At 39.1% G+C, this 12063-nt stretch overlaps 1 protein-coding gene across 1 annotated transcript in view; it reads right to left on the bottom strand.

Annotated features, from left to right (window-relative positions):
- Window positions 1–6227: 6227 nt before the first annotated feature.
- The window catches only part of mybpc3 (myosin binding protein C3), a 48836-nt gene continuing 43000 nt past the window's right edge, over window positions 6228–12063 (bottom strand). Inside the window, exons 28-31 of the mRNA XM_057835682.1 lie at window positions 8932–9091; window positions 8020–8156; window positions 7397–7583; window positions 6228–6462 (exon numbers count right to left, since the gene is read on the bottom strand). Of these exons, the coding sequence (XP_057691665.1) occupies window positions 6413–6462; window positions 7397–7583; window positions 8020–8156; window positions 8932–9091 (534 nt within the window). The 3' untranslated portion in view covers window positions 6228–6412. The remainder of the gene's footprint in view (window positions 6463–7396; window positions 7584–8019; window positions 8157–8931; window positions 9092–12063) is intronic.

The following is a 12063-nucleotide window of genomic DNA, read 5'->3' as shown; positions in this document are numbered from 1 at the left end:
AAATATATATTAAATGCGTCTTACCAGGTATAAAATGACTACTACATAGTCTGTGGTGATCGTTTGGTGCCCAGTTTTCTCATCGAATTGCAGCAGTCCATCTCGCTCTCCTCTCCGGGTCTCTCGGAATACGGTAGAACTTCAAGTTTCTCCGTCCATCTTCTCTGTTACTGCAACCAACCGCCACACACGCCTTCACCATTTTGATTATTGATGTTAACGAGCAGAAAAACACGCCATAATAGGAGGAATTTACGTAGCGGTAATGCGTAAACATGATGAGCTGACAGACAATATGGCATGGAGGCGTGGTTGTGACATCATGTGAGTGGGGTCTATAGTGGAGAGTTTCCAGATGAGGCTAAGCTAGTGTTTGCTCCACTTTTAGCTTACATTTACTGGTAATCAGTACAGCAGGCAAATCCTTAGCAATCTCTTCATACTAAAACAGCTGTACACTGTAATGTATACTGTAGTCAAGGGCGTAGGTTTGGTCTCAACATTGGTAGGGATGATATTACAGCATAACCTGCATGTACACTTTTTGCTCAGGATGGGACATTAATAATACCAAACAGATTGGGTGAATGGGGGTCAGGGCTACATTTCTCACGAATATGAACCTAATTAATTGATATACAAAATCAGTGGTGCTCATGACGTTGATCACGATCGACCAGTCAATCACAAAGCTAGTGTGGGTATCTCGCGGCACCCCCCCAAATACTTTTTTTTTTTTTTTTTTAAATGTACATAATTAATTATAATTGTTGTGTGGATGTTGTGTGAGCTACGTACGAGGTTATGCAGCACCCCTCTCTTTCTAAGAAGTTTCTTGCTAACGTTTTTCTAGTTCCATAGTTGCCAGCAGAGGTTACTACATTTCTCACAGTTTATTTAATGTTAACAGAAGAAAACACAAAGAGAAGGACACTTCTCTCGAAGCAGCTTCCTACTTTAGTTTTGCAGGTTAGCAAGTTCACACAGTTTAATGTTATGCTAACACTGATGCAGGTTGGATCTACAGTAGAAAAATTAATGGTGTGTCCCCCACTTCCAAAACAAAAATGTCTTTTTACATTTCTAACAGTGGCTGCTGCTGGCTGAAAAAAACTTCTCATATCTGTAATATCTAATGTCTGTGTGTGCGAGGGTTAAATCGTCAGCCAATCAAATGTGCATTTAGGAGGAAAAATGGACCGGCACATTCAGCAAGTGAAAAGATGTACATGTAAATCTAAACATAATAAAAATAATTCACTTAATAATGGTGGGGTCAATTACAACAATTAAAACATATGGGAAGACAATATAAATAGCCTATATAACTGAAGTCATTACATAACACAAATAAGGTTGCTTAAAAGTTGGTGGGGACAATTTAAGCATCCTGAAAAGTTGGTATTTTTTTGTCCCAACCGTCCCTATGCAAACCTACGCCCTTGACTGTAGTATAGTTAAGTTCAAACAAAACATTTATTCTAAGACATTAATTTTGGTATTTGCTTTGAGAATATTTCTAATAGAAATATATTTAGATTGTAAAAGATGGCCTTCAGTACATTTCTTATAGAAGATATCAGTCTATTCATTATTGCTCTATACGCTGTATGTTTACATACTGTAAATATATTTTCATCTTAAATTAATGCAGAAAATGGACAAATTAGTGTGTAAAGATTCACCAGAATGCAGGAAATTACGTAGTTGATACTCTAAATTGTGTGTGTCCCGGCACTGGTGGTGGGGGATAAAGTGATATCTTTTCATGGGGCCCAAAATCCCTGGCAGCGCCCCTGGTCCTAGTCACAAAGTGTGTGAGAGAAAAAAAGTACCCTAACTTCATGAGCTGCTTCAATTTGACGTCACTTGACAAAATGGCACTGCATGTCGAAAAGCAGACCAATAATGGTAAAACATAAATTACACGACTGTAAAAAAAATATATTCATCTGTATCTAGTTATTATGAAATTAGGTAATCAACACAACTACCTGTAACACTATGAGTTTTACTGATTTTGCTTCTGTCTTTGCATGAGGTATCCAATGATTTGTACAAAAGATATTCCTTTATTTATAGTTATATAGATAATTTATTTGTATAATTTGCTTTATCTATTTATAATTAAATTAATTTACTTATTCAACACAACTTATACTCTCACCGGCCACTTTATTAGGTACACCATGCTAGTAACGGGTTGGACCCCTTTTTGCCTTCAGAACTACCTCAATTCTTTGTGGCATAGATTCAACAAGGTGCTGGAAGCATTCCTCAGAGAGTTTGGTCCATATTGACATGATGGCATCACAAAGTTGGTGCAGATTTGTCGGCTGCACGTCCATGATGCGAATCTCCCGTTCCACCACATCCTAAAGATGCTCTATTGGATTGAGATCTGGTGACTGTGGAGGCCATTTGAGTACAGTGAACTCATTGTCATGTTCAAGAAACCAGTCTGAGATGATTCCAGCTTTATGACATGGCGCATTAGCCTGCTGAAGGTAGCCATCAGAAGTTGGGTACATTGTGGTCATAAAGGGATGGACATGGTCAGCAACAATACCCAGGTAGGCTGTGGCGTTCCAACGATGCTCAATTGGTACCAAGGGGCCCAAAGAGTGCCAGAAAATATTCCCCACACCATTACACCACCACCAGCAGCCTGAACCGTTGATACAAGGCAGGATGGAGCCATGCTTTCATGTTGTTGACGCTAAATTCTGACCCTACCATCAGAAAGGCGCAGCAGAAATTGAGACTCATCAGACCAGGCAACGTTTTTCCAATCTTCTATTGTCCAATTTCGATGAGCTTGTGCAAATTGTAGCCTCAGTTTCCTGTTCTTAGCTGAGAGGAGTGGCACCCGGCGTGGTCTTCTGCTGCTGTAGCCCATCTGCCTCAAAGTTCAACCTACTGTGCGTTCAGAGATGCTCTTCTGCCTACCTTGGTTGTAACGGGTGGTTATTTGAGTCACTGTTGCCTTTCTATCAGCTCGGACCAGTCTGACCATTCTCCTCTGACCTCTGGCATCAACAAGGCATTTCCGCCCACAGAACTGCCGCTCACTGGATATTTTTTCTTTTTCCGACCATTCTCTGTAAACCGTAGAGATGGTTGTGCGTGAAAATCCCAGTAGATCAGCAGTTTCTGAAATACTCAGACCAGCCCTTCTGGCACCAACAACCATGCCACGTTCAAAGTCACTCAAATCACCTTTCTTCCCCATACAGATGCTCGGTCTGAGTTGCCACCATGTGATTGATTAGAAATTAAGTGTTAACGAGCAGTTGGACAGGTGTACCTAATAAAGTGGCAGGTAGTGTATATTTTGACATTCAGCAGGGATGTAACTAAAGAAGGCAGTCTCCAGTGCATGCTATTGAGCTCAGCCATCGTTTTTTCCCCCACGATTTGATCGCTTACGAGAAGGCAGGTTTGCTGGAGTTAAGAATGTCTTTTGATGGCCAAAATAAAAAACAACTGGTCGCGATCAGCCATCTTTACTGTTTACATTCGCTTGGAACGCTTTGAGGTCGCAACTTGTACCATCAGAGTGGGATAAGTCCGACTTCCCACCTTCCTCGAATGCAGCTTAAGGCTAAGCCAACTTTGACATACAGTCTAAAGCAGTGGTCTGCAAGTCCGGTCCTCGAGAGCCGCTATCCAGCTTGTTTTCCATGTCTCCCTCCTTTAACACACCTGAATCAAATTATCAGCTCATCAGCAAGCTCTGCAGGATCCTGATAACGATCCTGATTATTTGATTTAGGTGTGTTAAAGGAGAGAGACATGGAAAACAAGCTGGATAGCAGCTCTCGAGGACCGGACTTGCAGACCCCTGGTCTACATTATGTTTACCCTCTCAAGTTAAAAAAAAAAAAAAAAAAAAAAAAAGGTTACGAATCTCTAAGGATTCAAGACAAGCAAAACGAGGATATGCATTCATATCCATATCATATTATCATATATCATACATGTTGTGGTTGTGCTACGTTATTTAGCATGTTAATCAATTGACCGGCAAAGATACAAGTTTTTATGCGTGTATCCATTTAGTCAGTAATTGAAATTAAAATGGATGGAGTAATTAAATCGTCTTTGTCAATGCCGTCAATAGATTACCAAAATATATATCTTTGTTATTTTTTATAATATGTGCTTATATATTGAGAAAAGTAGCCCTCCCTTACTTGGGTCACGGTGGCACAAACTGACTTGTATCACGGCTCTTTTAATTGTCATTACTAAATGTTGGCAATTATTACATTGAATACATCTTGCATAAAAATTAAAAATAAGATTTACCTTCCGCAGGGGACTTGTCCCTTGCAACTTAAGCTATTTTCCTGCGGGTTCTCCAATGTGAAGCAGTATTCTGGCAATCTGAAGGGGGAGTGCATTTTGTGCTACTTAATATTTTGACCTAACTCCAGAACTTCCAGTACCATTTTTGGCCATCAATCCTACATTGTGCACCTTTAAGTCTTTTTCTTTTTTACTGATAAATACTTAACAATTTAATCGGCATTAGGGTTGCCCACTGTCCCTTGAAAAACGGAATTGTCCTGTATTCAGAAATAAAAGTACGCGTCCCTTATTGATTCAAGGGATGCGCTTTGTCCCTTATTATCATCAAACTCAAAAACAGTGTCTTATTTGTAGAAAGATTGAACGAATGCTGGTATGGTGCTTTTTCAAAAATATGCAGGGAAACAAATTCCCCAACCTATCCAGCTTTCTCACGAATGAGCTGATGGAACAATGACAAAATGAAATCCTATTCATCTCATTGCTCGAGGTACTGTCCACGGAACGAAAGACAACATAGGAGTGTGGGAGATTAGAAATTTGAGTGAAGTGAGAGTAAAAAGCATGTTCGAAATGATGATAGTTTGTTTTTTTGTACTCATCTATTTATTCCATTTTCACTAATTGTATTACATTTTTGTGGTCTGTCAAAATCATTATATTTGGAGTGATCATTTGCAAGAATATCATAGCTGAGAGAAAAAAAACTACCTAAGAGTTTGTCAGCATTATTAAAAAAAAAAAAAAAAAAAAAAAAAAGGCCAAAAATACACACACATACACGCCTAAAGGCTCAGGACCTTTAGCGTTAAATTATACAATTTTAAATTTATCAGGACAGCTATAATTCTAGTATATTTTGTATTAAAAATCTATTTCAGTTTTGAGTAAAATTATTATATTATAATTATAACACCCCACCCCCTTCCAAAAAAAAAAAAAAAAAAAAAAAAAAATCACTTTTCACATACAAAAAAAATTCTTTAAGAGTGACGGGTATTGGGCTGGGACTTCAGGGAGTTGGCAACCCTAATTGGCATGTATGAAATACTTGTAACTATACAACTCATATTAGCTACGTAGCTAAGTATTTGAGTTATAGTATTCAATTAACAGTATAAGACACCTAAATTCATAGTTACTGGATTAGTAGGACTGATGTGTATAAGTCACTCTTGGTTGTGGTGTTGATTCCCCTGTGCTGATGTTGAGTGTTCTATTTCTGAACACCTCAAGCTTCTATTTTTAACTAAATGGGGCATGGAGTTCTGAAATGCTTGAAGAAGCAGTGTGAATAGCTCATCTTACTGCTAGTAATTGCGATTTGGGGAGGGCTGTATTTCATCATCTAGTCTTAATTGTTAGTAAGATAAACCTACATTGGTCATCTACATATTACTTTAAAGGCATTATTTTCATTAAATCCATCAAAGTTAACAACCACTCGCAAAACTCATCAGAATCATGTTTAAACGTGTATTTCAGAGGCAGATATTGGCCTTAGGATAGTGGGTTTCTTGCCAAGCCGTGCTATAAAGAGAAGCGCTGCTAAACATTTAATCTTTTTCAGGATGTTAAAAATGCAGGAAATAGTTACACTTAAATATAGCAAGAATAATAACACAACACCTTTCTGCTAACCAACTGCCATTTGTTTGTACTTTTCTCATACATGCTCTGTGGTTAAAAAGACATGTAATCTATTTCAGACGCATCTCACTGGTGTGCATGAGACACATATCTCACACCTTTAGGCTTAAGCGAGGCTCGTCGGTTGCTATAAAAACTGAGCCAACGTTAACTCAAATATCCCTTCCCGTGCATGTCTGAGAATTAGCAGCCCACTTCTTGTATGTTCCATGATTCACAACAAGTAGCAACATGACACAACTCCGTGATGCATTAGGGTAAATGAGTGATTCACAGACAAAACTGATTTATTTTTGTTTTTATATACTACAGTTTAACACGAGTGCATGTTTTGGATATATGATACATGACCAGGTGTGAGGTGGTTGAAGAGGAAACTGAAATGCAGGTTTAAAGCTTCTCTTGACAAAATAATAAAGGTGAACACTCAGTGAGAAGTGAAATAGGTTCAGCAAACATTGGACCCTCCCAGCTTCTTTTCTTCTTTGGCAATTTGTGCTGCAAGGAAGGTAAAGTACAAATGTATTAACACTCTTAATCTCATATCACAAAAGTGGTAACATAATATTATTCCTTCAAAAGATTAACACAAGCCATACAAATACCTAACACTTCTAAGTGTTAGGTAGTGTTTCACACATTGTAGAGCAAATATATCTTAGTTTCTACTATTTTAAACTAGCCGCTATACTTGAACTACTTGTGGTATACAAAATAAAAGGAGATAATCATAATTTTTTTAAATGATCTCCCCATCCCCCCAAAAATATTGAAAGAAAGATGTACTTTTAATTGTTTAATCTATCACGCTCACATATATGTATCTGCCCGGTAGCCCGTCACGATCAGGTGGCTGCCATACATATCTGTGTATGTAAAACTATTTTAAACCAAATATGTTTTTCCCGGATGTAGCTGCTTATTGTAAATAAATACTATGTAAATATATTTACATATGTATTTTGATCACTGACTAACAGCATTAAACAGACTGAGCGCTGGAGCAATATAGCATAACTTTCATATCATGGGATAAATTGAATCCCTTCACAATAATGGTATATCAATTGTGATTATTTTAAATTAGGTATTTTTGTCTGAATGTGAATATTTTCTGTTCAAAGGGGCAGAAATGAGCAAATTTATTAATTATCACCACAGGTCCTGGCCAGTAAAACGCACATGAAATAAATCCTGTCCATGGAGATTTCAAAACTGTGATGACTAAAGTCACGGTTTCGAACTGTATAATCCTTAAACCCTGGCAGTCACTTGATCCGTGTCTGACACCACAAAAACCAAACCAGTTCCAAATCAGTGATGATAAATTCCTTTTTTTTTTTTTTTTTAAACAAAAGTTTAGTTTTCTCTAAAAATCTAAAACAAACTGAAATAGTGTATACAAAAGTGTTTAATTGTGGACAACACTTACGGCGAACCTCCAGCTTGCACTCCACGATGTCTTCCCCGCTGTCATTAACCGCTTTGCACATGTACACCCCTCCATCAAAGGGACAAGGCTTTCGGATCTCCAAGGTCAGAACACCGTGCTTACTGAGCATTCTGTACTTGGCTTCATTTGAGATGTCCATCTTGTTTTTGTACCAGGTCACTTTAGGCTAAGAACAACAACATTTGTCAGTTACTGTATTTCACCAACCATCAGCGCATATTTTCTTTTGGTTTGACTAATTTGCTGTTTGGCATACAGCCAACTTATATTCAACTGGCATGCATTACGTATTCCTGCTTAAGGATCAGGGGTGACTAGAAGTGAAAGATTGTCTGTCTCTGTGACCGACCTTTGACGGACTGGCAACCAAACAATCTGAAATGTCCTAAGCCTATGCATTATTACTTATTCAGATCGAACAGTTGCTTGGTTCAGTAATTATCGAGCCATTAAAATGCAAGTAAAGGGCAATTGTTTAGCCTGCCCTGCAAACAGCAAAGAAATCAAACCATTGCTGCACCTATGATAATTTATCAAACAAATGAGGTGTTTTAGTCTGTAATCTAATGTATAAATCACCTCACCTCATTGAACTCACTGACCTTGGGTATGCCGCTGACGGAGCAGCTGAGAGTAGCATTGTACCCTGCTATGACTGAACGGTTCACTAATGGGTGAGTGAATTTAGGAGCTTGTGAGAAGTCAAGATCCTTGTAGGTGGCAGGCTTCCACTCAATCCCTGCAGATGTATTGAATTGGGTTGTGCATATTACATTTCGATTAGTTATGGCAGTAATTCCATTAGTTATTGGTCGGCCGATATATGGACATTTTTCCAACATCGGCCGATTAACAAAACAAAACAAGCAGATAAAAAAGACTGATCAGGTATCTGTGTGGGCAACTGTGGCCGCCGCTGACTAATGGTAAGACCCCGGAAGGACTCTGCAGTAGTTTGAAGGCAGGCTGCTACAGGAAGCTTGCCTGTTTTGTAAATATCGTAAGATTTTTTTTTATCTTGAATGAGAGAATATGCAATGTTGCTTTAGCCTTTTAAGGTGTTTACTGAGTGATCCTTTCACTCTAAATGTAACTCGTAGCATTAGCGTAGTATTAGCATGGAGAGCATCCTCTCACTTGTTTACATCTCCTCGTGACGTACTGGTGAGTTTAATTATTTGAAAATAAAGTACTGTTCTTGCTGAGTGTTTATCACCATAAAAAGAAGTGATGCATTCGAGACCAAATTAATACTTTAACTCTCAGGTCAGGTCTCAGGTTTTTAAAAACTGTCTTTCATAATCTACATACTTTATTTAAAAAAAAAAAAAAAAAAAAAAAAGGTATATCGGCCCAAAAATTTCAGCTTACAAAATCTGCTTTGGATATCGGCAATCGGCTGAAAATTCTTTTGATATCAGCATCGGCATTTAAAAATCCCATATCGTCGACTTCTAAAGTCCATCAAAGCAATAAAACTAGTGTCTTTATTTTGTTTTAACAATCCCACCTACCAGTTTTCTGAATGTAGACACTGTCCTTTGTGTTGCAGGGGTCCGGGCTGCGACCCACCAGGTTGACGGCAAATACTCGAAAGAGATATTCATTTCCCATTATGAGGTCTGATACAACACAGTTGGTTCTTCGGTAATGATCAAAGACTGTAAACCACTCCTTGAAAAAAAAAAAAACATGATAAGAATCTTGGGAGTTTTCAAACATTGTGCTATTAAAATTTGCATGTGACCTCCACTTGCAAAGTATAATGGTAGTGCCCTGCATAGTTCACAGTATCAACCCCACCTGTCTCCTGTTTCATTTGACCTAATTCACAAACACTCTGTAAACCAATTAAGAATTAAATCGTTGTTAAATACTGTATTTTATGTAACTTATCACTTCCATATTACACGCTGGGTGAATACATAATTTGATCCCAACTTGACCGCTCCCAATTGATAGCAACAATAGCTCGACAGAATGAGAATCTAGAGCCTCTTTCAGACATACGAAGAAGTAATATACTGGTATTTGACACGGACATTAGCTGGGATATTACCGGCTGGTGACCTCGTCCCAAGTCCAGAACATTACTGTCTTGCGCTATTTCTGAATGCAGCATGTAATGTTCACTAGAACTATCAAGGGTAGTTTAGTTGATACAAATCCCTTTTGTATCCAGAGAAGGGTCATCTTCCCCTAATCAGCATATCTTTTGTGGGCATTGAGGTCCTCAATAGTCATTCCCATTCACACTCGCAAAACCACAGGGTTGGCATCAATTAGCATCTTGAGTGTTTGCAGGGCAGGGGTGTCTTGCCTTTGTCGGACAGTGGACCGCTCTGGCAGGCAATCGTGCGGACAACCTTTTTACAAGCTGCAGTTTGCCTACAGTACAATGGATGGTGTAATAAAAAAAAAACCCAAAAAAAACAAACATTTTTTTATGTGGTGACATTTGAAACAAAGCCAAGTGGTCAGTTTGGGATCAGGGTCATTTGATGCTTTTCTGGTCTTTCCTTATAGCCCCAAAAAACCCGGTTAATGATGTACTTTAGATATCATCTCACTACGTCTGCTGATCTACAACTCTTATTTTTCTCTGCCTTAAGATGAAATAACATTTAACAAGCAACAAACAAAGACCTTATAACAAAATAGATAGACAACTGTTTGCTTATTTTAAAGTCATTTAATTCTTGAATGGGACGGCGTGGGACTCGATCTGTGGCTGAGCAAAAGCAGTGTTTGTTATGTATTTTCTTCTGATTATTATTAGTCATTCATTCATTCATTTTCCATGCCGCTTTTTTATTTATTCATTTTGTTAAATAACCATGATTGAGGACATGTTGTTCCGTCTGGTCTCTTATGAATAAATGGGTCCGATCAGTAAATGAACAGGATCTAAAAAAGGCATGATATCATGCACGAGTCGAACGCAACGTATGAAAGCTGCCAAGCCGGATAGATTACAGTTCACGTTACCCGGTAATGTTCTGGTATATTATGCCTAAAAACATAGAGGGTGAGATTGAAACTTGATGATGGACATTAAGACACTCCTGGTCTCTACATACGGTAAAGCATTGGTCATTAAATCAAGGCCTGGGTGAAAACCCGCGATGCCCTTTTTGACTGGCCCCTTTGCACTTCATTGCTTGAACTGGCACGGTGTGACCATGAACGCTGCTGCTACCTCCACAGCAGCTGGCTTTGTGCCATGGCTACCACCACATCTGCCACTACCTCTGTGTTTCTTTTCATTCCTGTGATCTTGCAATGTTTTTAGCTATCCTGCTCCCTCAAACTATTCCCCTTTTGATTATTGTGTCCACCTTGGCAGCTAGTTAACCACTTGTAAAGAAAAAAAATGTGCAAGGAGTTACATACGTGGGGCAAATAAGTATTTAGTCAACCACCAATTGTGCAAGTTCTCCTACTTGAAAAGATTAGAGAGTCCTGTAATTGTCAACATGGGTAAACCTCAACTATGAGAGACAGAATGTGGAAAAAAAACAGAAAATCACATTGTTTGATTTTTAAAGAATGTATTTCCAAATTAGAGTGGGAAAATAAGTATTTGGTCACCTAAAAACAAGGAAGATTTCTGGCTGTCAAAGAGGTCTAACTTTTTCTAACGAGGTCTAACGAGTCTCCACTCGTTTACCTGTATTAAAGGCACCTGTTTTAACTCATTATCGGTATAAAAAACACCTGTCCACAAACTCAGTCAGTCACACTCCAAACTCCACTATGGCCAAGACCAAAGCTGTCGAAGGACACCAAAGACAAAATTGTAGGCCTGCACCAGGCTGGGAAGACTGAATCTGCAATAGGTAAAACGCTTGGTGTAAAGAAATCAACTGTGGGAGCAATTATTAGAAAATGGAAGGCATACAAGACCACTGATAATCTCCCTCGATCTGGGGCTCCATGCAAGATATCACCCCATGGCGTCAAATGATAACAAGAATGATTAACAAAAATCCCAGAACCACACGGGGGGGCTAGTGAATGACCTACAGAGAGCTGGGACCACAGTAAAAAAGGCTACTATCAGTAACACAATGCGCCGCCAGGGACTCAAATCCTGCACTGCCAGACGTGTCCCCCTGCTGAAGCCAGTACACGTCCAGGCCCGTCTGCGGTTCGCTAGAGAAACACAGGTTCTTGTGTTTGGAGGAGAAAGAATACTGAATTGCATCCGAAGAACACCATATCCACTGTGAAGCATGGGGGTGGTAAAATTTCTGTTTTTCGGAAAAGGGACCAGGACGACTGATCCGTGTAAAGGAAAGAATGAATGGGGCCATGTATCGAGAGATTTTGAGTAAAAATCTCCTTCCATCAGAAAGGGCACTGAAGATGAGATGTGGCTGGGTCTTTCAGTATGACAATGATCCCAAACACACAGCCAGGGCAACAAAGGAGTGGCTTCGTAAGAAGCATTTCAATGTCCTGGAATGGCCTCACCAGTGTCCAGATCTCAACCCAATAGAAAATCTGTGGAGGGAGTTGAAAATCCGTGTTGCCCAATGACAGCCCCAAAACATCACTGCTCTAGAGGAGATCTGCATGGAGGAATGGGCTACAATTCCAGCAACATTGTGTGAAAAGCTTGTGAAGAGTTACAGAAAACGTTT

The sequence above is a fragment of the Corythoichthys intestinalis genome, chromosome 1, assembly GCF_030265065.1.
Source record: "Corythoichthys intestinalis isolate RoL2023-P3 chromosome 1, ASM3026506v1, whole genome shotgun sequence".
In the NCBI taxonomy this organism is placed as follows: domain Eukaryota; kingdom Metazoa; phylum Chordata; class Actinopteri; order Syngnathiformes; family Syngnathidae; genus Corythoichthys; species Corythoichthys intestinalis.
This window is presented reverse-complemented; position numbering and strand designations above follow the sequence as displayed.